The sequence below is a fragment of the Bubalus bubalis genome, chromosome 4 (assembly GCF_019923935.1).
Source record: "Bubalus bubalis isolate 160015118507 breed Murrah chromosome 4, NDDB_SH_1, whole genome shotgun sequence".
NCBI lineage: Eukaryota > Metazoa > Chordata > Mammalia > Artiodactyla > Bovidae > Bubalus > Bubalus bubalis.
In genome coordinates, this window is record NC_059160.1 from 121,825,809 (window position 1) to 121,853,431 (window position 27,623).

Consider the following 27,623-nt stretch of genomic DNA (forward strand, 5'->3'; position numbering starts at 1 on the left):
GTCTCCTGCATTGCAGGTGGATTCTTTACCCACTGACTCATCGGGAAAAACCCCGATGCTGGGAGAGGTTGAATGCAAAAGGAGAAGGGGGTGGCAGAGGATAAGATGATTAGATAGCATCACCGACTCAATGGACGTGAATCTGAGCAAATTCTAGAAGATAGTGAAGGACAGGGAAGCCTGGCATGCTGCAATCTATGGGGTTGTGAAGAGTCAGACATGACTTAGCAACTGAACAACAATAGCTAGAGTGTGGAGGCAGTTTTGTGAGTCACACCCACATGAAACAATAGAATGTATGTGTTCACAGGTAGCAAAGAAGGAAACCTTCATTTCACCTCTGTGTTTACACCATGATGTCCAGGCCACGATGTGAGCTGTCTGTCAGAGTCAAATACGTTTGAAAGTCCCTGCAGTACTCTGATATACTGCTAAGCTTTTATGAAAGAAAGGTCATTTATCACCTGTCTCCAGTACAATGGTGTGTGCCTTGGGAAATTAGCTGTCACCAGGCCAGGCAGGGCCCCCAGGAGTGCTGTAAAGGCTGTCGTGTCAGAGGGCAGGGGTCCCTGAGGAGAGCTCCTGAGTGGGTCATACCATCTTTGGAGGCTAAAGAACAGTAGGATCTTGTGACAGCTTCTCTTCCACTGCTCCGTGGTCCCTCAGATCTCAGCTCAGATGCTCCTTCCTCAGAGGGCCTCTCCTGGCCCCTCTTCACATCTAGACCAGGCTCCTCTGTTAGATGCCTCCATAGAACTGCAGTCCTCGCGATCTGAGTACTTAGCTCAGGTTTCAATGCTACAGTTGCTAGCATGGTCATTATATTCTTGTCTGTACCCACCACCCTGCCACCAGTCTCCCAGAGCATGACTTTCACAGGCAGGCATCAGCTCTGTTTTTGTTGATGTACCTGCAGGAGCCAATGAGATCCCTAGCACATAGTCAACATCTGGTGAGGCCAAGACAGGGACACCCCCAGCCCCAGAGCTGATCCATGTGAGTCATCCATAAAGCCCTCTGCTGCCTTATTGCAGAAAGGGTTCGGGGCTGTCATGGCACAGGGGGATTGAAGGACCAGAAACTCAGCAGGGGCCTTGATCCCAACCCCTATACACAGGACACCCCCCTTCCACTCCCCACCTACCAGGCCACTTCCTGCTGAGCCTAGTTCTCCAGGCAAGAAGCAGAACTAGAGACAGCATCTCGTGGGTGATGGTCCTTTCTCTGACTTGAGATGGGGCACTATACTTCTAAGTTCCTTGTTGCAGTGAAGAGTTTTCAGGCCATTAAACAAGTTAGTTTAATGGGAACCAGCCTATTTGCATTCTGTGTCAGTGCTGCTGAGGTAAGTTTTGGCAGGGCTTCTGATTCGTGTAGCCAGGGAGAGGTGAGCTCATGTGGTGAGGAGGAGGGGCTGGAGTGTGGGAGCCCAGGGTGAAGGCAGAAGTGGGGAGAGTGGAGGATCCATAGGTACTTCTAGGGCTGTAGAATGGAAAACGTGTGCTAGAAACATTTTATCTTAGGCTGAAGAGAATGCAGGCAGGGGGCTGGCTCCTGTAACCCAGTGTTTATCAGAGACCGAAAATTGCTCATGGTCTGGGATCTCATGGGTTTTGGAATTGCTTTCCCATTTGAGAGGCCAGACCTCTGTGACCCCCCAGCATCATTTCCATGGCAACCAGCTGAGATGAGATGGGGCTTTTGACCTTGCAGGACAATTGTAACAGGAAGCGGATGGGCTTTTATATAGAAAATTTACTCTACAACCTGGAACAAGTCACATATAACTGCATCTCAGTTTCCTCATCTCTGCAATAGAGAAAGGAACACGGCATTCTTTTGATGGTGTTTGGAGGACACCTGATGTCTCATGATGGGATACCTTACTTTCATTTGTTCAGAAACTTTGTCACCGTGTCTGAGGTGCTTTTGGTGTTACTGTAATCCCTGGGAAGGTGGGACAAGCACAGTATTTCTTTTTGTATGAAGTGTAAATGGTGCCATTCTCCTGGGTATTTGGGCATAGAATTCTGTTCACTGGAGAAATGCTTGAAATCTGGGTTTTAACTTTCACATTGTAAATTATAACAGTTCAGTTACTGCTGTTTGTTTGGGCCATTCTCAGGTAGCCCGTTGGTTCAAATTGCCATCAGCTGCAGCCCTGGCACTGCTCCTTGAAGTCACGCTGATGCGCAGCCCATGCACCAAGCTCTCTGGTCCCTCATGCCCACATCCCACACTCTCTGCTCTGCTCCTTGCAGGGAAAGTGCGATGGCGGGACTTTAACCAGGAGGCTTACGTTGGCGGGACAATGGTCCGCTCCGGGCAGGACCCCTATGCCCGCAACAAGTTCAACCAAGTGGAGAGCGATAAGCTGCGGATGGACAGAGCAGTTCCCGACACTAGGCATGACCAGTAAGTGTCAGTCTACGGCTGGGCGCCAGCTTGACCACTTCCTGTCTGACAGTGAGTAACTTCCGTTGGGATGCTTGTTTCTTCTGTTAACTCTTCAAAACAGTGTGTGCCGTGTCTTCACAGGGTCGGAAAACTAGGAAAGTTTGAGGCGTGTTGCAGTGACACTTCCCCTGGAAGGAGGGAAGCGCTGCTTGAGGTCAAGTTCCAGTCCTCCTGGCCCCCCTGGCATGTCCAGGCTGCTGGTCAGAGCATAGGAGTCACCAGGAGAAATGTGTTACTCCCCTCGTGTGCACTGGTCACTCATTTTTAAAATCCATTCACAAAACAATTTTCTGTTGTTCACAGCCTTACTGGGAAAAAAGAGTCTTGCTTATTGGGAAGCTTCAAGTTGGGAATGTTCTAGAAACCAGTAAAGAGAACGAAACAGCACCTCAGGGTTGAAGTTAAATTGAGAATAAACTTGGAGCAGGGTCCCCACTCCAAGTGCTCGGGGCACAGGCTGTGCTCTGCATCCGTCCCTTGATTCTCGGGGAACGAGGGGTTCTCAGGCACAGCATGGGAGGCCTCCAGATCCCCGAACGTGCGTTTGTCACACTGACCGCGGAGGTGGTAACATGACCCTCACGGCTACTCTGTGCCTTTGAGCCTTGCTGGCAACCGTCTCTCATTGGAACGCTGTTCACATTGGGGGCCTTAGATGGTTAATCTGGTTTTATTATAAAATAAGGAGCTGCTTTTGGAGGGCAGCTGTTTCCCTAGATGCTGCTAGGCCTTCCTGCTCACCAGGCGTCCTTTAGAGTTGTCCATCCATTATGTAAAGGTACGTGGCTGCCACATCCACTGTGATGCAGACGCTGTGCTTGGATCCTGGGGTTCCAGCAGAGAAACCTCTCCTGCTCTGCCTGGAGAGGATAGGAGGTGGGGGGCAGGAGGAGGTGTGTGGCAGTGTGCCCTTGGACAGTCTGCTCCAGACCAGTGTATTTAGGACACTCAGGCAATGAACGTCTAGGAGAGTCTTGAACTGTAGGCATCCAGGCAGGAGGCCAGTGACCAGCTCTGACAGGCAGCTCTGGGCCTGCAGAGTGCCAGCTGGGGTTCCGTGCCTCTGGCTGCCAGTTCTGGGTACTGAAGGGCCAGTGAGCTGGAGAGAAACAAGAGCCACCAGGCTCCACGTGAACACATGTTAACGCTTTTCCTCTTCTTTCCTGATTTCAGGGGAGTTTGGGTTGTAGTCAACTCTGTATACCCAGAGCAGCTCACAAGTGTGTACAGTTACAGTTCTTTCAGACTCAGGAAGTTGTGTGTGTGTTTGTGTGTGTGAGAGAGATAATATATGAAACATATGATCAGTATATAAACATATATGTTGTACATGATACTAAGAATCTCATCATTTTTCTAAATTTAGCCTAGAAGATTGTCTTTGCTTAGTATTTGTTATAACCTATTAATTTATGTTTAAGGCAGCTTTACTAAGCCCCTGTGATGGGCTGCTGGTTGGGGTCAGCATGGGTAACTGGTAAGCACCCTGTCTAGAATAGAAGTTCCTGAGCTAGGATTCAAGGACCCGTGGCCTCTGGGTGCAAGGCCCCGAAGCTGGTGCACAGCCGTATGTGGTGCTGCCTGCATGTCTGGGGAGGGTCGCAGGGGCCTGCGTCCCCACCACTCTCACCGCTCGGCTCACTGAGCCCTCTGGACCCGTCCTGTGCCAGTCGCTCCCGTAGCTCATGCCTCGGGACATGAAGGTTGTCCTCACTGTATAGAGAGCAATGTTTATAACGTGCCCTGTGCTGGGAGCAGTGGCTGAGGCCAGAAGGAGTTAGCATCACTTCTACTTAGGAGACAGTCTGGGATTTGGCCTAAACTCAGGAGAGAGGTTCAAGTTCTAGCAGAATCTAGTTCAAAAATTGTTCCTGGTGACTGGAATCCACCACTTAGAATGACATCTCCGTGAGATGGTGTGAGTTTTCTTTTACTTTTTGGTTTAAGAGCTGTTTTCCTGTGTGACCTTTCCTCACAGCTGAGAAAAAAATGGTGTTCTTTCTGATGCTCAGCAGTGCGCAGACTGGAGTTCTGTCTCCACCTCAAGTGCCTTAAATATTCCCAAAACTATATATATTTTTTCAGTTTTTGAAATATGAGTTTGTCCAAACAGATGTTTGAATATTCATCCTGCAGTGGGCTGTGTTTTAGGTGGCTTTAATTTTAGTTCCAGCTACTGTGTCATGTTCATCTGCATGTGCGAAAGGAGCAGCTGGGATGCCTGCCACGTTTGTTGGATTTGGGCTAAATTAAAATCTCCCCAAAGTCAATTTGATGCCTGGAGTTGAGCCAACGTCCTGTCTGCAAAGACTCAGCTTTAGAACAGCCAGTATTATTGAATGTCAGGCTAAGGAGATTAAGTTACTGATTTGAATCCCACCCCTAACCCATATCTAATAGAGGGCTGTTAAAGCATTTGACATTCCTGTATAAACACCATATTTTTGGCTCTGCAGCATCTCCCTTTGTGTAGACTGATGGAAATGGTTGCCTGTGGAATTCAGTCTTTACTTATGATAAGTCTGAAAGCAGTGAAGGTAGAGGTTAAGAACAAAGGTTTGGGAGTCATAGACACCTTGTTTGAAATCCCATTTCTCCAATTCCTAATCCTGTGGCCTTTGTCATTTATTAAATCCTGTGACATTATGATGTTATGATCTGGTTACTGTGAGGGTTAAAGGAAATATTCCCAAACGCTGGCTCCTCCTCCTCTAAGATTCTGTTCCAGACCCGCCTCCTTTGACCTCCTGCCCTGGGAGTGAGGTCCCAGCCTCTCCCTTCAGCATCCCCACCCACTTCTCTGGTTGATTCTTCTCCACGATCTTCATCACCACCTACACACCATGTGTCTCACCTATTTATATGTTGATCTGAATGTACTCATTAAGGTCATGGGCTATTCAGTTTAATTCAGTTCAGTCACTCAGTCATGTTGGACTCTTTGTGACCCCATAAACTGCAGCACACCAGGCTTCCCTATCCATCACCAACTCCCGGAGTTTGCTCAAACTCATGTCCATTGAGTCAGTGATGCCATCCAACCGTCTCATCCTCTGTTGTCCCCTTCTCCTCCTGCCTTCAATCTTTCCCAGCATCAGGGTCTTTTCCAATGAGTCAGTTCTTCACATCAAGTGGCCAAAGTATTGGAGTTTCAGCATCAGTCCTTCTAGTGAGTATTCAGGACTGATTTCCTTTAGGATTGACTGGTTGGATCTCCTTGCAGTCCAAGGGACTCTCAAGAGTCTTCTCCAACACCACAGTTCAAAAGCATCAGTTCTTCAGCACTCAGCTTTATTTATAGTCCAACTCTCACATCCATACGTGACTACTGGAAAAAACATAGCTTTGACTAGATGGACCTTTGTTGGCAAAGTAATGTCTCTGCTTTTTAATATGCTGTCTAGGGTGGTCATAGCTTTTCTGCCAAGGAGTAAGCGTCTTTTAATTTCATGGCTGCAGTCACCATCTGCAGTGATTTGGGAGCCCAAGAAAATAAAGTTTCCATTGTTTCCCCATCTATTTCCCATGAAGTGATGGGACCGGATGCCATGATCTTAGTTTTCTGAATGTCGAGCTTTAAGCCAACTTTTTCACTCTCCTCTTTCACTTTCATCAAGATGTCATCAGTGTATCTGAGGTTATTGATATTTCTCCCGGCAATCTTGATTCCAGATTGTGCTTCATCCAGCCTGGCATTTCACATGATATACTCTGCATATAAGTTAAATAAGCAGGGTGACAATATACAACTTTGACATACTCCTTTCCCTATTTGGAACCAGTCCATTGTTTCATGTCCTGTTCTAACTGTTGCTTCTTCCTGCACACAGATTTCTCAGGAGGCAGATCAGGTGATGTGGTATTCCCATCTCTTTAAGAAGAAGGAGCTGTTTTTCTGGAACTTTCTTGCTTTTTATATGATCCAACAGATGTTGGCAATTTGATTTCTGGTTCCTCTGCCTTTTCTAAAACCAGCTCGAACATCTGAAAGTTCACAGTTCACGTACTGTTAAAGCCTGGCTTGTAGAATTTTGAACATTACTTTGCTAGCGTATGAGATGAGGCAATTGTGCAGTAGTTTGAATATTCTTTGGCATTGATCTTCATTGGGATTGGAATGAAAACTGACCTTTTCCATTCCTGTGGCCACTGCTGAGTTTTCCAAATTTGCTGGCATACTGAGTGCAGCACTTTAACAGCATTATCTTTTAGGGTTTGAAATAGCTCAACTGGAATTCCATCACCTCCACTAGATTTGTTCATAGTGATGCTTCCTAAGGCCCACTTGACTGTGTCTGGGGTTATTATTCAGACATCTCATGGCACTCGTTAAACTTAGTATTTGTTGAGTGAGTGAATTGCCTGGCTCAGTGGCAGGCATATGGTGAGTACCCAGTAAATTTAATATGAAGAGTCATAAAAGAACAAAGGTCAATGAAAGGGAGATTTTTAAGCAGTAAGGAAGAGCTGCTGAACTGCTGATTCTTGTGTGGTAGGTTCTCAAAGGACTGGAAGGTGATGTACTTACAACTTACCCCTTATTCACTGTGTTCTGGGGTAGAGCCAAGAAATCAAGTTCAGAACCTTCCAAACAAACAAAAACCTATACTTTGGGGTTAGGCTTTATTTGCCTTTTTAAGTGTGTAACAAATACTGTGCCAAGAAAAAATATTTATATGAAGGAGGAAGTGTAGAAAAGCCTGCTCTGAGTGAAATACTGGATATGACATACTGGAACTCTTAGAGTCACGAAATTAGAAAAGTGGTAGCCCATCCCAGTCTTGAACAGTTTCTCAGTTGAAAATAAAGATTTTCTACCTCAATTAATGTTATTTGAAATTTCAAATAAATGATGAAGACTTAGCAGATTAAACCAATGGGAATTTTTTAGATGCCTTTTCAGATGACTTGCTTCTTCCCCCCTCACCTTTGGAAGCTGTTTTTCCTCTCTTGACGAAAGATCATGGGAGGCAGCATTGAAGGTGGTGAGAGGCAGTCAGATTTGGGCATATTCTGAAGGCAGGGTCAACAGAATGGGCTGATGGATGGACAGGCAAGGTGGCTCAGGCTGAAGCCCCTCATGAGATGGAAGAAATGTGAGTGGTACAGATCTAGGGGACAGGTCAGCGGGTAAAATTCAGACAGGTTAAGTCCAAGATGCATTGAGCATCTAAGGTAGGCAGACTTGTTCTGTTAGTGTTTGGAAATGTGTAGGAGAAAGGTCTTAGCGGGAATGTCGGTTTGGGAATGTTGAGTGCACAGATGATATTTTAAACCATGAGCTGGGGTGTCATCCCCCAGACAGTGAACATGCACAAGGAGGAGAGGGGCCCAGGACCCTCTCTGGATGATCTAACACTGAGAGCAAATTTAAAACCCAGGCTGACCGGAGTCCAGTCCAAGCTCTGTAGGGGCTCAAACCTCACGCAGTGCCAAGACCCCAGCGGAGATGCTCTGCTACCTTCTTTAGAGCAGAGCTATTGTGAGGATAGGGTTGTCCCCGCGAAAGCCTTTTCCAGAATCTGGCTCAGAAAGGCTTTGTGTTGTGTTCTCTTTTCTGGTGTTTGTCCAGAGCTGCATATGATGGGGAAGTGAGGTATAGAAGTGGACTGGAGCCTGGGACGTGTATAGAACATCATTCTGTCTGCTGGGGAGAGCTCTAGATGGTTTACTTTAAAATTGTTTATATAAGTGAAATCAAATAAACCCTTTGGGGAGAAACATTATCTTGTTTTCTTCTCTCCCACATCAGCCAGTACTGTGCCTTTTATTTATTTATGTAGGACATGACTGAAGCGACTTAGCAGCAGCAGCAGCAGTAAGTCTCTTAAAAGGGAGAACCACTTAGTTGAGGAGCAGATCCTTCAGGTTTCAAAAGTTTAAATCATGAGAGACTTCCTTCTGTGTTGACACCTTTCCCTTTTATCATTACATTAAAAATGAAGGGTTTTAAGGCATTTTTTAAAATCTAAAACTGAAGTATTGCTCCTGAGACTAGAGCAGCCCAACCATGACCCCATGAGGGTCCTTCTATGGGAGAGAATTTCATCCACGTCACACACCTGATGGGCTTTCTGGCAGCCTTTCCATCAAGGACAAAGTGTGTTGACTCAGTTTATAAATTACAGTTGTAAGCTTTTGCTTTGTTTAAGAGTCACTAAAGGACTTGGTTTTTCTGTTTTTAAAGAACTCTGTTTTGACCACTCTTAAAATGTCTGGCTTTAATGCAGCCCAAACAGAGATCAGAGCTCCTGAGAGGCTATTTTTTTTTTAAGAAAGTTTCAACCAGCGGGCTAGCACTACAGTAATGGGCCGTGTTCGTTGCTCTGGTGGCACGTCAGGGCTGCGTTCAGTTGTCTTAGGAGAGTGGCTACTCAGGATTAAGGGCTGTGGGACGGATACCCTCCAGACTTCTCACTGTTACTTGGAAAGAGTAAACATTGCTGAAGCCAAGGAAGGGTTCTCAGGGTAAACTCAGCAGCTTGGCATGAAGCTCTGAAGGCAGTTATTGTGAGATTCAGTCTTATTTTTAGGAGGCAAGAGATCTGGAGAAACAAGAGGAAGCCCAGCTCCGAAGGGCATTCTGCTCCTTGTCAGTGGGTATGGGAGGGTATCTCATTGCGGGGGCCCGAGGCTTTCTTTCATATCACATTTTTCTTATCAAAGTGGCATTTTATAAGCATACACAACCAAGCCTCTGGCATGGCTGCTGCCCCAGCTGCTCTGCATTCAAAGGGTCAGCCAGAGGCCCAGTGGACCCCCTCTGACCCTGTGGGTCCCTGTGGGCAGGGTCTTGGTGGATAGGGCTGGCTTCTCAGAGCTGGGCCCATTGCATGTTCTGGGTTTCAGCAGCCTCATCGGCATTTGTGACTGGCAGGGCTGGGTGTAGTGTGACAGTGAGACTTGAAAGCCTGTCTGACAGTAACCACAACACATTGTTGGGCATTGTGAGGGTGTCCTGGCCTGTGCCCAGCCTTTTACATGCTACATCTTACTTCGTCTGAGTCAGCAAATGTCACCTTCTCCAGGTGACATATGCAAGTCCCTGAGACCTCTGTCCAGGCACCCCCCTGTCTAGAGCCCTTCCCCCACAAGTCCTAGATGTTAACAGTTATTGTGTCATGTGGTTTATTCCAGTCCATGCGGCAGGTGGGAGAGCTGGCCACTGCTGTGGGGCAGGATCACCTGCCTGGCATCACACATGGTGGGCAAGGGGCAGGCAGTAAGGGGAAGGGATAGAGCTCTGGGTGCCCAGGTTCCTGCACACAGTCCCATGTTCTAGACTCGGTGCCTTACCATCTGCCCTGCACAGCTGTCTTTTCTGCTGCCAGTTTTCAGGCATGAGGGCTGAATGCACCCAAAAAGCAGGAAGAGCTGGATGTTGGTGGCTTGAGACATCATGTTCCTAGCTGGACACATACTGACAGAATCCTGAGAAATTGAGAAAAACCAAGGTTTTTGTCCCCTTTTTCCAGCCTCGGGTTCTCAGGGCAGTGTAACTGCAGAACACACTGTTTCCGTTCCCCTGGAATGTTCTTGCACGCTGGGGGCGGTGAGGCTGCTGCCTGTGTGCCGTCAGTGTGAGCCCCCTGCCCTGGCATGGGAGGCGGGCAGGTGCGGATGCCAAGCAGCCGGGCAGCCGGAGGAGGCCAGCTGCAAGGCGCTTTGCTTCAACCCCCACCCCCAGCTCCTCGTGTGGCCTGACTTGCACCTTGAGCACCAGATTCAGACCAAAGTCATGCCATTGCCCCTCACCTGTCCCTTTGCTTTCTGTTTGTTTGTTTTTATTTTTAGTGTTTTCGTAAAACCAACTCCAAGTTTTTAGCACCAGGACCACTGTCTTTTGACCTTTATATGTTCTTCCTTTTAGATCATTTCAGGCCTTACGTGTATCTCAATTAAAGAATACTCTGGGCTTGAGGAAACATTTCTCAACATAATAAAAGCCATTTATGACAAACATGCCACAACCAATATAATATTCACCTATGAAAAGCTGAGAAAGCCTTCTTGCTGAAATCTGGAACAAGACTAAGATGCCCATTCTCATCACTACTAATCAACATAGTATTGGAAGTCCTAGCCACAGCAATCAGACAAGAAAAAGAAATAAAAGCTATCCAAATTGGAAGGGAAGATGTAAAATTGTCATTTATATTCAGATGACATGGTACTATATATAGAAAATCCTAAAGACTCCACACAAAAGCTACTGGAACTGAAACAAAAACTAAGTAGAAGGATACAAGATTAACATATAGAAGTCAGTTGCATTTCTTTATACTAACAGTGTTCTATCAGAAAGGAAATGTTAAAAAGAAAGAAAGAAAGAAAGAAAACCCCTTTAAAATCACATGCAAAAAAATAAAATACCTAGCAATAAACCTGACCTAAAAGACATATGTTGAGAACTGCAAAACATTATTAAAGGAAATGGAAGCTGATTCAAAGAAATGGGAAGGTATCCCATGCTCTTTGATTGAAAGAATTAATATTGTTACTAATAAAATGACTTTCCTACACAAAGCAATCTACAGATTTAATGTTCTCCAAACCAAATTACCTATGACATTTTTCATAAAACAAGAACAAATAATTCTAAACTGTGTATGGAACCATAAATGACCCAGAATTGCCAAAGCAATCAATCCTAGAAAAAACAAAGCAGGAGGCATAACCCTCCCAGACTTCAGGCATAACTATAAAGCCACAGGAATCAAAACAACGTGGCATTGGCACAAAAACAAACGTGGATCAGTGGGGCAGAATGGAGACCCCAGAAATAAACCCATACAGCTGTAGTCAGGCAATCTTGGGCAAGAGGAGGTAAGAATACACAGTAGGAAAATACAGTCTCTTCAGCAAGTGGTGTTGGGAAAGCTGGACAGCCACATATAAATCAATGAAGTTTTAACACACCCTCACACCATACACAAGAAGAAACTCAAAATGTCTTAAGACATGACACCGTAACACTCCTAGATGAAGACGCAGCGAAAACATTCTCTGACATGAATCATACCGATGTTTTCTTAGGTCAGTTTCCCAAGGCATTAGAAACAAAAGCAAAAATAAACAAATGGGACCTAATCAAACTTAGAAGCTTCTGTACAGTAAAAGAAACCATAAACAAAAAGACAACCCAGGAGTAGGAGAAAAATATTTGCAAATAAGGTGACCGACAAAGGCTTAATTTCCAAAATATGCAAACAGCTCATACAACTCAACAACAAAAAAACAAAGGACCCTATCAAAAAATGGGCAGAAAACCTGCATAGACCATTTCTTCAGAAAAGACATACAGATGGCCAACAGATACATGAAAATAAACTCAGTGTCACTAATTATTAGAGAAATGCAAATCAAAACTACAGTGAAGTACCACCTCACGCTGGTCAAATTTGCCATCATAAAAAGTCTACAAATAACAAATGCTGGAGAGGGTGTGGAGAAAAGGGAACCCTCCTACACTGTTGGTGGGAATGTAAGTTTGTGTGGCCCCTATGGAAAATAGTACAGAATTTTCTCAAAAAACTAAAATACAGTTGCCATATGATCCACCAATCCCACTCATGGGCATATATCTGGACAAAACTATAACTTTAAAAAAAAAAAAAAACCACTATGGTTTCACCGTCTGGTTCTGTTCTTCTGGTGGGTTCTATTTTTCCCACCCATTTCGTGTTTCTTCCCCTCTCCTTTCATGCTTCCTTTGGACTAAGTATTTCCTGCACCATTAACTTGGCAATTAGAATCTAACGTAAACGAATACTCTCATTTCTTCCTGGACAAGGCACAGACCACTTCCCCTCCACTGCCTTTGATGCATTATTGTCATTTGGTTTAATTCCTTATTTACGTACAAACCCTACTGGATATCGTATATTGGTTTTTTACAGCAAATATCCTTTAGATTTACCTGCATATTGATATTTCCATTTTCCCTCATTTTTTATGTTTTCATTTTCCCACCTGGTATGGTTTCCTCAGTTCTCATAGCTTCTGTAAGTATTTCTTTCTGTGCCAATTTGCTGGCAGTGAAATCTGTCCTTTCATTTTATCTGAAAAAATCTTTATTTCATTTTCATTTTCGAAGAGTGTTTTCACTGAATAGAGATGCCCAGGTTGACAGTTACTTTCTGAACTTTTACTTCACCATTTACTTGTCTTCTGGCCTCCATTCTTCCTGGTGGAATATCAAATGATAGTCTTATCGTTGCTTTTTGAAGGCACCTTGACTGTGTTCTCCGGCTGCTGTGAGTATATTGTCTTTGGCTTCAGCGGCCTCATTAGACTGCGCCTGACACTGTCATCGTGTGGAACATGGCCAGAGTTTCTGCTCATCCCTGAATCTTAGAGCTTTGTACTGTGTCCGTTTTTCTTGTGCCCCATCTTCTCTCCCCACTCCCTCTGGGCTCTAACTACATCTTTGTTAGATATTTCCGCAAGTCCTGTGTCCCTCTGATGCTATTTTCTATACTTTTTTATTCTTTATTCCTTGAGCTTCAGTCTGGACATAATTCTATTGGCCTGCCTTCCAGCCCCTGAATTCTTTTCCCTGCTTTGGAAATCTATTCTGCTTTCAAACCCACCTATTTAACTTTAATTTCAGTTATTATATTTTGCTGTGTATGAACAGATATGGAGATATTTACAGTCTGTAGCTGATGTTTTCTTCCTCTGAAGAGGATCTAGTTTTGCTCTCTGGCAGGCACTTAGAATAGGGCAGATTGCCTTGAGTCTGGAATTGAGCTGAAACAGAGCTGGAGTTCGGTCTTTTGTGAGAGAGCTGGTGAGCATCCAGATCTCTGCGCTCCTGGGCAGCAGCCCACTGGGATTCTCCCTGGGAGTCCGGGCTGTGTGTCAGAGGCCCTCTTCCTTGTGGACTTGACTCCAGTCTGGCCCCCCAGCCCCATGCCACCTGCAGCTCCATGTCTTCCTGGCTCGTTCAGTCTCTTGGCTCCACACTGCCTGGGGGAGGAGGATCAGAGAGTGTTGGACTTACTCCCAGGACTCCTCTTCCTTCTGAGAACCTGGCCCTACAGCACCTGGCTAGATCAAGAACCCAGATGCCTTTTCGATCTCCAGTTCCTTCAAATCAATGTTTTTGATGTGTTTCATCCAGAATTTCTAGTTGCTTTCAGTGGGTAGGTTGATGTACAACAAGCAACTTTTTACTATCACTGAGAGCAAGAAAAAGCTGAGTGTTCTATTTGGAACTAAATTCAGTGGGAAGTTCACAGTTCATAAATTTTGTTTTAAGCAGCAACGTCTGTCCCAAAAGAGAGTACATAAAAATAGAGTGGACTTGAAGTTGGGAGGTGTAGCTTCTGTTACTGTCAGACTAAGGTTGAAATAATCTCTTTAAACCCTGGATTTCTTAGCTACAAAACCATAACACCTGCCCTGTGCATCGTACAGATTTTTCTTAGGCTCAGATGTCTATGAAAGAATTTCATAAACTGCAAACAGCAGTACAAATACAGGATATTTTGTTGCTGTTGTCTGCGCCTAGTGGCGTGTGAGTGTGTGAAGCTAGCCTCGAGTGCTCCCGACGTGAGTGTGGCATGGAGGGCAGATGTTCAGCTTCCCATGTGTGACACTGAGGGACACCTGGGTCTTCTCACTGCACCACGACCTTGGAGTGTTTCATTATTGACCAAAAGCAGTTGGAGAAACCACTTTGAAACAGCAATCCCACCTGTTTCAGAAGAAATCAGGGCAATTAAAATGGAGTCAGCAGAGTGTTGCTTTGTAAATCAGATGAATCAGTGGGTCTGAACAAAAACCATCCTGTTTCAGCCACACTTTTAAATGAGTTGCTTCACCATCACCATGGAACCATGAAACAATTAAAAAAAAAAATCCTTTTCAATGGAAGTCTAGAATATTTTAGGAAATAACCCCAATATTATAAAATGTGTTATAACTTTGTTAGTCATTTAGGCTGCAGATTCCAGGGATTCTTTTAACTTTTCTGATGAGCTTGAAAGCAGCAGTGTTGTCCATGGATGTACCCCCACGCTTACCCCCAAACATCTGCCTGCTTGTCCTGGGAACTGAACCATCCACACATACTCTGGCTGTTAAGTGCTAGTGATGGAATCTGTGAGAACCCAGATTCCCTTTCAATCTATAAAATCAAAAGTATAGATTTAGAATAATATTCATCTTAAGTATATTGGATCAACCATGATTTCCCCATCTGACAATGATGAAAGAAAGAGAAAAATTCATGTCTGTGAAAATTCAAGCGTATTAAAAGAAGAAAATATTCCAGTAGGAATATTGTACTTAGATTCAAATTTTTATACTATTCATTGTTGATTTATTTTGACTCTTGCATTTCTGCATTCATTCAGTAAGGATTTGAGTGCTTGCCTTGTGACAGGTCACCAGGGAAAGAGCAATGAAGAAAATTGATAAAAAATTTTTTTGCCTTTTTAGAGCTTATGTCAAGGGAATGAAAATAGAAGAGAGTAAAATAAATGATCAGATTATATGGAATAAGACAGTGTTAAATGCAATAGTGAGAAAACAAATATGGGGATCAGATGTGTAGAGGTCAAGGTCAAGGGTTCAGTAATAAATGGGTGGTTAATACAGCAAAAGGAACAACCAGTGAAGTAAAGGACAGCCTGCAGAATGGGAGGGAGGACATGTTAGCAAATCATATTTAAAGAACTCATATAAATAGCAAAAATAATAATCAAAGGTTATCAAAAGGTAAGCAAAGGACCAGAACAGGAATAGACATTTTTCCAAAGAAGGTAAATGTACCTTTTCATGTTCCTGTTGGTAAAATGGCCAAAGGGTACGTGAAAATGTGCTCAGCATCATTAATCATCAGGGAAATGCCAGTCAAACCACAGTGAGATAATCACTTCACACCTGTTAGATTGACTATCATGAAAAAGATAACAGATAACAAGTGTTGGTGAGGATGTGGAGAAGAGGGAACCCTTGTGCACTGTTGGTGGGAAAGTAAATTGGTGTGGCCACTGTGGAAAATGTGTGGAGGTTCCTCAAAAAATAAAAAATGAAACTATTGATACCATGCCACCCAGCAATTTCACTCCTGGGTATATCTCCAAAGGAAATGAAATCACTGTCTCAGAGATAATCTGCACTTCTGTGTTCACTGCAGCATTATTTATATTAGCCAAGACATGGAAAGCCCCCTGGTGGCTCAGACAGTAAATAATCTGCCTGCAATGCAGGACTCTCGGGTTTGATCCCTGGATTGGGGGGATCCCCTGGAGAAGGAAATGGCAACCACTCCAGTATTTTTCACTTCACTTCACTTTCAGTATTCTTACCTAGAGGATTCCACGGACAGAGGAGCCTGGCAGACTACAGTCCATGGCGTCTCAAAGAATTGGACACGACTGAGTGACTAACACTTTCTTTCTAAGACATGTAAGCAACCTCAGTGTCCACTGAGGGATGAATGGATGTTACCTACTTGCACACACATGCATGTACAATGGAAAGTTATCTAGCCATAAAAAAGAAGGAAATTCTGCCATTTGTGACTACATGGATGGATCTTGAAGGCATTTTGCTAAGTGAGATAATTCAGATGAAGAGAAATAAATACTATATGATCTCGCTTGCATGTGAACTAAAAACCTCATCAGATTTGGCTCCCAGAGGCAGAGGTAGAAGGTGGAGGAATTGGATAAAGGTAATCACAAGTTACAAACTTCCAGTTGTAGGATAGATAAGTTCTGGGGATGTGCTGTACAGCATGGTGACCATAGTTAACACTGCCAGGTGGGATACTTGAAAGCTGCTAGGGGATCCTTCCTGACGTGTCTCCCGTGTCTCCCAGTAGCCAGATGCGTACGCTTGGTATAGGCTGTACAACACTGCAGTTGCTGTTGGGCAGTCTACTGTTTTCACTCAGTGATACACAGAAAACATTTTAAATCTAGTGTTCATATTAAATGGCTTTGTATATTTGATTTTCTGTTTATCTAGTTCTCTGCTGATGGGAGTGGAGTTTGTTTCTTTACTTTTTAATGCTAATGGTATTGGGGTGAGTATTTTTTTTGTAACCTCTTTGCCCATTCATTTGAAAGGAAGTATATTTTTAAAAGTCAGTACATTATTTAGTTCAGAGAATCTACCAGAATTTTATCAGTAAATTGCTGAATTTGGTTGGTATTTTATTTGGGGTCTTGAATTAAGATTCCTGATTGAAATTATCCATGGTCTCCTCCAATCCCTTCCCTCTTCCTCCCTTCATCTGGCTTTGGCTTTACACTTATGCTAACTTTATAAAATAAATTTAGAACATATGTGTAAAAAAAAAAAAAGATGCTGAAGAAAAACTTATTTATAAAGGAAAAGGAGTTTCTTGAAATTCACCTGTAAAAGTCATCTAAACCTAGACCTGTTTTTGTTTGAATCGGTGTAATCCTTGGATAACTTAAAATTCCTTTATGGATATTGACACATGGTAAATTTTCCTGTGCTTCACTTGAATTAATTTTGATAACTTATAGCTTATTATAAATGCCACTTGGTTTTCAAGTATATTGGTATAATATCATATTCATATGCACTAAATCCTTTTTCTTGTTTAGAAACACCAGTGATTTGTCTCTCTGCCTTTTTTTTTTTTTTTTTTTTTTTTTGGTTTTTCTGCCTTATCTTTTTTGCCTTGTATAGTTTCAGGAAAGTTGCCATAGCTCCATGCATCATAATTACTTTCAAGGCAGGAAGCAAAGGGGTCCAAAATAGTCTTTTCTTTAGGGACTGTCTGCTTTTATCAGCAAAGTACATCTTTTCTGGAATACCCCCAGCAGACTTTCTGTTACTATTCGTTAACCAGAACTGTCATGGTTATTGGTGATCATGGTGGAGGCTAGGGAAAGGAGTTTGTCTTTGGCCAAGCAGAACTCATCTCTAGGGCTTGGCAGTTTGCCCAAAACAAGCTCTATAAGAAGGGAACAAGAGGGGTGTGACTTTTGTGTTACCAAGATGGTTATGCCCTTTTTCAGGCGTGCACAAGAGAGCCTCCACGACATTGCAGTCAGAAGTTCTGAGCACAGATGCAGTAAATGTTGGTGTCAGGAAGCAAGAATCAGATAACTTCATCATCCTTTACCGTAACATACCATCATTCTGCCATTAATTAGAAGTTAATTTTTTTCCCCCAAGATTCCAAAAGGATGCTGTTACACTTGACATGAGCAAGGTCTAAGGAAACAAGATACCACCCTAGCTTTGGTTGAAGAGGGTGGGAAGAGGTCATCTCAAGCCAAGTGCTGGGTATTCGTTTGGTTATTTGTGTGAAACCCTGATAGGCTGGGGCCAAGGAAGGTTCTGCTTCCAGTTACAAAACTCTTCTGTTTGCCTTTCATCCTTGTGAGGAAGTGGGTGAACATTTTATCTTTGTACAACAAGCAAAAACATAGAGTTAACTGTCTTTGAAAAGTACCCAAAAGCATCTTCCTTGACAACGTCAGTGTCTTTAAAAGTCAGAACCACAGCAAGGTCCGTGCACTTGAACCTGCCATCCCTCCAGTCCCAGGGATTATTTGACCCAAATTTGGGGGGAGGATTGAAAGAGAAGGATGCAGGACAGAGAAGAAAGCCGGTTGTCTGACTAAAGCCAGGAGGGGCTCACATGATCAACCCCAAGACAGCAGGGAGCAGGTCTTTTCACAGAGCAGTGCAAAGAGAAACTTGGAAACTTGAGTCCGGGAGGAAGGTGGAGGTCACCTGTGTCTGTGGAACAGGTGGGGACCCACGGCTCTCACTCTCTGATAAACGGTGTGTACCCTCATCCCAAGAGGGTGGCTCCCTGCATCGGAAGGGGTAAGAAGTTCAAGCTCTGCTTTCTCTCTGCTCTGACTTCCCCAGCCATGAACAGGAGGTCCTGCCTGAAGTGCACTTGGAAGGATAAGAACCTCAAAGGGCTTCATCCAGGGCTGTTATTTTCTCAACGTTCAGTAGCTCTTCACCCTTGAAAAAGTTCTCAGTTAAAATTTAGTATCTGTAAAACTGGAGGCAGTAAAGGGCAGGTGATACTCTCTGAATGAGAAAATAGTTTGCTTTCTCCTAAAGGCCCTGGCTGAAAGCAGCAAGTAGAAGCCTGACATGCACTCCCTTGGGGCCGGGAGAGGACCCTGTGTGTTCTGGGCAGCGTGTGTTCTCCGTGGCTCTGCTGCAGTGACTTCAGTGAGGAGTCTGTACTCGTGGACCGTCTGCTACCCTTTCACCTCTGGAATGCTTGGCTTTTCCAGGGGATCAGAGGACTTCAAAGGGAGAGTGGTAAACACAACAGACTCCAGTTTCTGATGTCTCAAGAAGGGTTTCAGACACCTTCTCGTTCTTGGTATAAGAACACACTCCTGTGGTCAGATGCAGTGCAAGGTATGAGAACACTCAGGTGAAGCACTGGGGTGCTTTGGACTGAAAACTTCAGAGTGAGACAGACCTGCCACAATCTGGGGCTAATTCAGATCCCCTGCCAACTGGATTTTTAAGAAGCTTAATTTCAGCTGGGTCCTGCAGAGGTTTTAAAATATCTTTGGATTTGATTCTTTTCCATTTTGAAAGACCTCTATAGAATAAGCTCTGTAGCTATTAGGACTGATCAGAAATTAGTTGATTAGGTGGAATATCATGTCATTATCACTGCTTGAAGGATTATTAAGAGTGTATTTTAATTAAATGAACATTATGTAACAGCTGTTGGACCTCTTTTTTACCTTCCTGCTTTTGTAAATCCCATTTCCAACTCCCATTTTACCCCCGGCCTCCCTAGCCCCTTGGAGCAAATGCGCCACGGAGATGGCAGTGTGAGGCTGACCCCTTGTTGACCATGTGTTGAAGTCGAAATCCCTGGGATTGAGGCTCTAAGGTCTCTCCCTGCCCTGGGGCTGGAGGGAGGCCTGGTCTGAATTCAGGGTACCTTGCTGTGAATCCAGGTTCCTGCTGTGGCTCCCACCGTCTTCCGCAGGGCCTAGAGCCATGAGGCCTTAGGCCTGGCTCTCCTGGTGCGCTGCTTCACGGCCAGGAGGGAGCTTCTAGAACTCAGATTCCTAGGCATCACCCAGACCTACTTATGTGGGCAGAGCCAAGGCGTCTGCATGTTGACGACCTGCTTTTGGGAGAGTCTGGCACTCACTTTCTGTGAGTGATGCCCGTGAGACCATGCCAGGACAGCTACCTGGCCCCAGAGCACAGCAGGTCCCTGACGAGGAGCATGCCCAGCCCATGGTTGACTCCAGATGGGATGGGCGAGTGGCTTCAGCTGCACAGCTTGTACTGAAAGTTCCAGCTCCTGTGGGGACAGCTGTGTCCACTACCAGGACGCAATCAACTCAAACAGCAGACCTGCCTCTTTCTTCCTTTGAACAGAAAATGTGTTCCCTATGGGCGAGGGCAGGGGACAAAAGATACTTTTGGGGCCTCAGCTGGGTCAGCTGCTATTCACAGCCTGCATCCCAGGCTCTGTGTGGTAGGACCCTACACATGCACACCTCCACATACAAGCAGAGGCAGAGGGCCTGGGAACTGACAATATATTTTGATTGGTTCTTTTGTTTTTTGAAACCCCTGGCCCTGCCACCTGAGCTTGACCCCAACACAGTCTGTCTTGGCTTGTCTCACCTGGACCAAGAGTGCACGTGGAGACTGGCACCTTTCCAGGAGCTCTGCTTGCTGGAGAGATGACGCTCAGAGCAGCCCAATGCTATCTTCGCTGTCCATCTCCCCAGGCACCACCTACGTGTATACCTTGGCACAGAACCAAGGCAGGTGCCACATCACTCTGGCAGCATTAAAGCTAGTCATTACACCTTCAGGCACCTCTTCCTCTTTCACCCCACCTGCCTCTCGGTTGTGTACAGAACTGCCTTTGTTTCTCCAGTGATAGTCTGGTTGGACTTTTAAACTGTAAGACAGATCTGTGACTCAAAAAGGCAAACACACACACAAAAATGATGGGGTAAACCTCAAAATAGAAGAAAGGAAATAATGAAGGAGAAAGAAAAATTTAATAAACTGGAAAAATAAGAAAAAGAGGATTATATAAAGCTTGATTTTCAAAAATTAGAAATCTTGAAGAATACTGATAAATGTAAAAGCCATGATTAAATAATGTTAGGAATAAAAGAGCAGAGCAGATATAACTATAGACAGAGTAGAGTTTGTAAAGATTATAAGAAAACTGTGGGTACACTTTTATGCAAAATTGAAAATTTAATGGAATGCTTAGTTTTCTAGGATTGTGGAAATTACCAGAGTCATTCAAGAAATAGAAAAATATGAATACAAGCCATGAAAGATCTTTTCAACAGTAAGAAGTTGATCTTCCCTGAATTCTTCCCACTCTAGTGGGTTTGCATAGAACACAAACTATTTTAGAGAATTTCTAGAAAAAGAGGGAAAGCTGTCTGGTTGCTTCTTGAGGGCACGAATACCTTCTTGTGAAACTGGAAAAAGAAAGTAGAAGAACAGAACATTGTAGACCAGCTACTATTATGATTATAGAGTCAAAAAATTGGAAACCAAGTACCAGTGTATCTAATATTGCTCTATTTTAAAAAAATCATAGCCAAGTGGAGTTTCATTTACGAATACAAAAAATGATAGAACAACATGAGATATATTAATATAATATTCCTTCTCAAAGGATTAAAGGAGGAAAGCTATATGATCTTAATAGATGCAGGGAAAAAATCATAAACTTTATTTGGCACTTGGACTTTCCTTAATCTGATTAAATGCAGTTCAGCCGCTCAGTCATGTCCGACTCTTTGCAACCCCATGGACTGCAGCACGCCAGACCTCCCTGTCCATCACCAACTCCCAGAGTTAACCCAAGCTCACGTCCATTGAGTCGGTGATGCCGTCCAACCATCTCATCCTCTGTTGTCCCCTTCTTCTCCTGTCTTCAATCTTTCCCAGCATCAGGGCCTTTTCCAATGAGTCAGTTCTTTGCATCAGGTGCCCAAAGTATTGGAGTTTCAGCTTCAGCATCAGTCCTTCCAATGAACACTCAGGACTGATCTCCTTTAGGATAGACTGGTTGGATCTCCTTGTAGTCCAAGGGACTCATAGGAGTCTTTTCCAACACCACAGTTCAAAAGCATCAATTGTTCAGTGCTCAGCTTTCTTCACAGTCCAACTCTCACATCCATACATGACTACAGGAAAAACCATAGCCTTTGACTAGACAGACCTTTGTTGGTAAAGTAATGTCTCTGCTTTTGAATATGCTGTCTAGGTTGGTCATAACTTTTCTTTTAAGAAGTAAGCGTCTTTTAATTTCGTGGCTGCAGTCACTGTCTGCAGTGATTTTGGAGCCCCCCAAAATAAAGTCAGCCACTGTTTCCCCATCTATTTGCCATGAAGTGATGGGACCAGAGGCCATGATCTTAGTTTTCTGAATGTTGAGCTTTAAGCCAACTTTTTCACTCTTCTCTTTCACTTTCATCAAGAGGCTCTTCAGTTCTTCTTTACTTTCTGCCATAAGGGTGGTGTCATCTGCATATCTGAGGTTATTGATATTTCTCCCAGCAATCTTGATTCCAGCTTGTACTTCTTCCAGCCCAGCGTTTCTCATGATGTACTCTGCATATAAGTTAAATAAGCAGGGTGACAATATACAGCCTTGATGTACTCCTTTGCCTATTTGGAACCAGTCTGTTCTAACTGTTACTTCCTGACCTGCATACAAATTTCTCAAGAGGCAGGTCAGGTGGTCTGGTATTCTCGTCTCTTTCAGAATTTTCCACAGTTTATTCTGATCCACACAGTCAAAGGCTTTGGCATAGTCAATAAAGCAGAAATAGATGTTTTTCTGGAACTGTCTTGTTTTTTCGATGATCCAGCAGATGTTGGCAATTTGATCTCTGGTTCCTCTGCCTTTTCTAAATCCAGCTTGAACATCTGGAAGTTCACAGTTCATGTATTGCTGAAACCTGGCTTGGAGAATTTTGAGCGTCACTTTACTAGATTAAAGGTATCTGTAAAATGTCTATGGCAAACATGATGCTTTATGAGAACTGAATTGCATTCACTTTGAAGATGAGATGTTCTCTACTACCTTTTTTATTGCATATTGCATTGCAGGCCATAAACAGTGCCTTATTGAGACAAGAACTTTAAATGTAGAAGTGGTGTAAAGAAAAGGACAAAATGTGGATGAATCAGTGGGTGGAAAATCCAAGAGAATATACAGATTCTCAGGACTAAGAGAGCTCAGTTAGGTTACTGAGTGCACAGTCCACGGACTCCAGCCATGGCCAGCAGTAGCCTGTGAACTGATTAGATTGTTTCTTCTGTTAAATGGTTGCTCATATTCTTTGTCCATTACTTGTTAGGTTTTTACCTCATTATTATTCGATGAGAGGAATTTATATATTCCAGATATATCCTCTGGCTGCCATAAGTACCGCAAAAATCTTCTCAAAGTCTGTGGCAGATCCTGCTATTGTGTTTAAGATGTATTCCGTCAAACATACTTTATAATTTTGATTTTTCAAACTGTGGCTCTGGGATAATATTTTAGAAGGGGGTTTTTAATAATCAGCTCATAAACATATGAAAAAATATATGCCCTGTCTAGTAAACAGGGAAAAGAAAATTAGAATACTAAGAGGCTATTTCATATCTATCTGGTGGGCAAAATTTGATGCTATCAGGATGGTGAGAATTTGGAGCACTGTGAATGCTGCCCTTGTGGGTGGGGTAAAGCTGGGAACAGCCTTCAAAGATCAGCTTGCTGAATAGCATAAATCTGTGACTAGGAGTCATCTGAGGGCAAATGATGCAGAGAAACTTTCTCACATATGCAAAAGGACAGTATCCACGACTGTGTTATTCCTAACAGAGAGATTGACTGTCGGCAGAAAGGGATTGGATGTGGTGTGTTCCTACAAGAGACAGCTGTGCAGCAGTGCGTGTGAATGAAACAGAGCCGTGTGTGTCAAAGCAGGTACATTCCCAAAAGTGGAGAAACCAAGCCGCAGTGCAGTGTCAGCCCTACACAAAACAATACTCCATTCTATTTACGAAGTGGCTCAGACTGTAAAGAATCTGCCTGCAATGTGGGAGACCTGGGTTTGATCCCTGGGTCGGAAAGATCCCCTGGAGAAGGAAATGGCAACCCACTCCAGTATTCCTGCTTGGAGAATCCCATGCACAGAGGAGCCTGGTGGGCTACAGTCCATGGAGTCACAAAAGAGTCAGACACAACTGAGCAACTCACACACACACACACACACACACGTGGTTTGTTGAAGATGTACTGAGGAATACTGATGAACCAAACTTAGGGTAGTGTTACCATTGGTGATGATGGGATTTGAGGTAGGAAAGACATACCAGGACTTTAACTATTATATGTCGAGTTTTATTTCATTAAAAAAATCTTAATTAGGTACCAGTGGTGCAAAGCATTACGATTTGAAAAAATGGAGTGGAGGGTGCTTAGGTGCTTGTATAACATCTTCTAGATTTTATGTTTGCAATATCTCACAGACATAACCATGATGGTGGTGGTGGTGATGACCTGGGAAAAAGCAGGCCTGCTGCCTCTCTCCCCAGTAGGCCACAGGATACTCATTACCATGCCTGAGTTGATCATGGCCCAAGACTTAATCCTTAGCTTTGCTTATTTGTTTTTCACAACAAACTGTGGAAAATTCTTAAAAAAAATTCTTAAAGAGATGGGAATACCAGACCACCTGATGTGCCTCCTGAGAAATCTGTATGCAGGTCAAGAAGCAACAGTTAGAACTGGACATGGAACAACAGACTGGTTCCAAATAGGAAAAGGAGTACGTCAAGGCTGTATATTGTCACCCTGCTTATTTAACTTATATGCAGAGTACATCATGTGAAATGCTGGGTTGGATGAAGCACAAGCTGGAATCAAGATTGCTGGGAGAAATCTCAATAACCTCAGATATGCAGATGACACCACCTTTATGGCAGAAAGTGAAGAAGAACTAAAGAGCCTCTTGATGAAAGTCAAAGAGGAGAGTGAAAAAGTTGGCTTAAAGCTCAACATTCAGAAAACTAAGATTATGGCATCCGGTTCCATCACTTCATAGCAAATAGATGGGGAAACAGTGGCCAACTTTTATTTTTGGGGGCTCCAAATCACTGCAGATGATGACTGCAGCCATGGAATTAAAAAATGCTTGATCCTTGGAAGAAAAGCTATGACCTACCTAGACAGCATATTAAAAAACAGAGACATTACTTTGCCAACAAAGGTCCATCTAGTCAAGGCTATGGTTTTTCCAATAGTCATGTATGGATGTGAGAATTGGAATATGAAGAAATCTGAGCACAGAAGAAATGATGCTTCTGAACTGTGGTGTTGGAGAAGACTCTTAAGAGTCCCTTGGACTGCAAAGAGATCCAACCAGTCCATCCTGAAGGAAATCAGTCCTGAATAGTCTTTGGAAGGACTGATGCTGAAGCTGAAACTCCAATATTTTGGCCACCTGATGTAAAGAACTGACTCATTGGAAAAGACCCTGATGCTGGGAAAGATTGAAGGTAGGAGGAGAAGGGGACGACAGAGGATGAGATGGTTGGATGGCATCACCTACTCAATGAACGTGAGTTTGAATAAGCTCCGGGAGTTGGTGATGGACAGGGAGGCCTGGCGTGCTGCAGTCCATGGGGTTGCAAAGAGTTGGACATGACTGAGTGACTGAACTGAACTGAATTTGTTTTTGCTTGTTTATTTTTCTCCCCATGCTTTGCTTTGTTTTGTTGTCAGCAAATCAAAGCTAGATTTGTCTTTCAGGGGCAGACTCCAGTTAAAATCACAGAATAAATCCAAAATTTATTTCTAAAATTTTTTTAGGTCAATAATTTCTAAAGAGAAATATACATGACAGCAACCAGAACCTTGAAATACTGTGAATGATCCTGGTATTTCCCCTCCAGGTGTTTCATGGGAAGCTGAAACCCAGAAGGCCCACTATGGACACACAGCAAGACTCCGCTGCCATGGAGACTGACATCCAGGGTCCCCATTTGCCGGAAATTTACCCCTACATGGGACCCCAGGGCATGATTAGAGCATGGGCTGGTGTTGAATGCTTAGGGTAGTGGTGTCTTCACAGCCCTCTCCGGGGACCCTGCTGGTGTCAGAGAGGGATTGAGGCCCAGGTGCTTGGTAGAAGATGCCTGGGTAGATGCCTGTTGATACATAGCAGCCAAGTGCATATGATAACCCTCATTAGGATGACAGCAACCTTTCCATTATTCAGAGTCCTTCTTTGTTTCTTGATTGTCCCATTAACCATGCAAAATTGTAAGGGCCAGTTTCACAGATGAAGAAGGATGCAGTGCCTCAGATCACTCAGTTACCAAGGTTACCACAGGCCAGACCATCAGTGGGGCTGGGAGGTAGGTTGAAGGCATGGGGTAGACAGCATATTTCTGTACCCCTTTCCACAACATGGGACAGCCTTCCATGTTATTAAACGGAGCCCCTAGCTTCCCAGTCTGAGGACATGTGGTGGTTGAATATTTCATCAGTGTCTCGACCAAACCTACGTATAACATTTGCATCAGAGACAAGCCTCCCCAGAGACAGGTTCCTTCTGCACCCTGAGGGCTCAGGTGCTCAGGGCACTAGACATCAGCTGATTGAGAGATCAGATACGATGGCCGTCTGGTCTCACAGAAATTTAAAGCTCAATAAGATATTTTTAAAAATCATTGTGTGTCCAGTTTTTTAAAGTCCCCACTTGACAGGAAATTACCAGAATGACCCATGGAAACTTAAGTGAACTTGACCCAAAGCTATCCTCCACATCACACTGCCTCAGCTGCATTGTCTGGGAGGGAGAACAGAATTGACTGCAGACTCTCCATGCTGCTGATGCCAAATAAGCCCCGGCTTCTGCTCAGTTCTCAGAGAAGCTCCAGGATGAAGGTGCCCCTGACAGCTAGCCACCCTAGTGGGTTTCTATATCAGGCAGGCGTTCTTTCACCAGCTCTGAAGCAGAGAAGACTGCTTGGCAGCGACAGAGCTCTTTACATGCAAGATTTATTCTGTTTCTTTTTAAAGAAATTCTTCAAACAACCCCTCCTTTTTCTTGGCTCAGTGTGAATACTTAGGATCTGAATTCATATGCATACATATAACACTCTTAAACTTACAAGGTATGAGTTATTTCCCAGTTTTTACTTGTCATCCCTCTTTATCTTAGAAATAGGATATACCTCTTAAATTTCCTAATTGCCAATTCCTAGCAAAATTTGGTGCCTTATGACTGGAGAGGAATTTTAATAAAATGGTATGAATGCTGTGTTCTGAAAAATGTGTTCAAAGTCCCTTGAGAATGCCAAATGCTCGTGGAAGACGAGGCTTCCTGCAGAGAGACAGAAAATGAGGGAACAGGACGTGATTGCATCGGCTGAGTTTACTATGATTTGAGCCTGAAAAATGCTCCCTTCTCTCCTTTTGATTTTTCACGTGGCTGCACCAGACAGAGTTCAGCAAATCTGCTCAGCTCAGCAAAGCACCCCCCTCAACTGTGTGGAGTGGGGTCTGATTGCAGAGAGTATTGGCTCCTATCCTGGGGTTCTTATTTCATTAGTGTTGCCGATTGGGTTCTTGGGAATGACATTTGTTGGTCATTTGTTTACAGTTGAACCTTGCAGATTCTTACTTCCTTAATCTAACATTCGACAAATTCTTAAAACTGAAAACAAACAAACAAACACCCTAGCCTATCAATCTACTTGTCATTAAAGACTTGACATTAATTCCAGAATGCATTCTTTTCCCCAACAGTGACTGGTATGTCATTTTCTCATAGTTAATTAAAATCCAGCTATCCATATAACTAAAATAAACAGAAGATGCCCATTTTGTGATCTGACCTAATTGCTTTTTAATTGTACTGCTTTTCTTGCTCATTTTCAAAATTTGCTCTCCAGTTTTCCCAGTCCTGAGGGAAAATATGTGTCAACCATTTTCCTTTAAGGCACTGCTGAGCTCCAAATATATTAATCTTTCTCCTTTTCCTACTCATTTCTCATCTTTAAGATGAATAGTTTTAATTCTGGGAGCAGATCACTTGCAGCTGTGGTCAATTACATTAAGAGCTAAAGAGTAAAACAAGTTCTTCAAAAAATGCTTGTTTGGCTGTGCTGGGGTCTTTGTTGTG

General features: G+C 43.7%; 1 protein-coding gene across 2 annotated transcripts in view; it reads left to right on the forward strand.

Annotated features, from left to right (window-relative positions):
- GALNT2 (polypeptide N-acetylgalactosaminyltransferase 2) overlaps nucleotides 1-27,623 on the forward strand; it is a 160,986-nt gene that overhangs the window by 89,268 nt on the left and 44,095 nt on the right. For both annotated transcript variants that reach the window (XM_025284486.2, XM_025284487.2), the window contains one exon: nucleotides 2,262-2,415. In XM_025284486.2, the coding sequence (XP_025140271.1) occupies nucleotides 2,262-2,415 (154 nt within the window). The remainder of the gene's footprint in view (nucleotides 1-2,261; nucleotides 2,416-27,623) is intronic.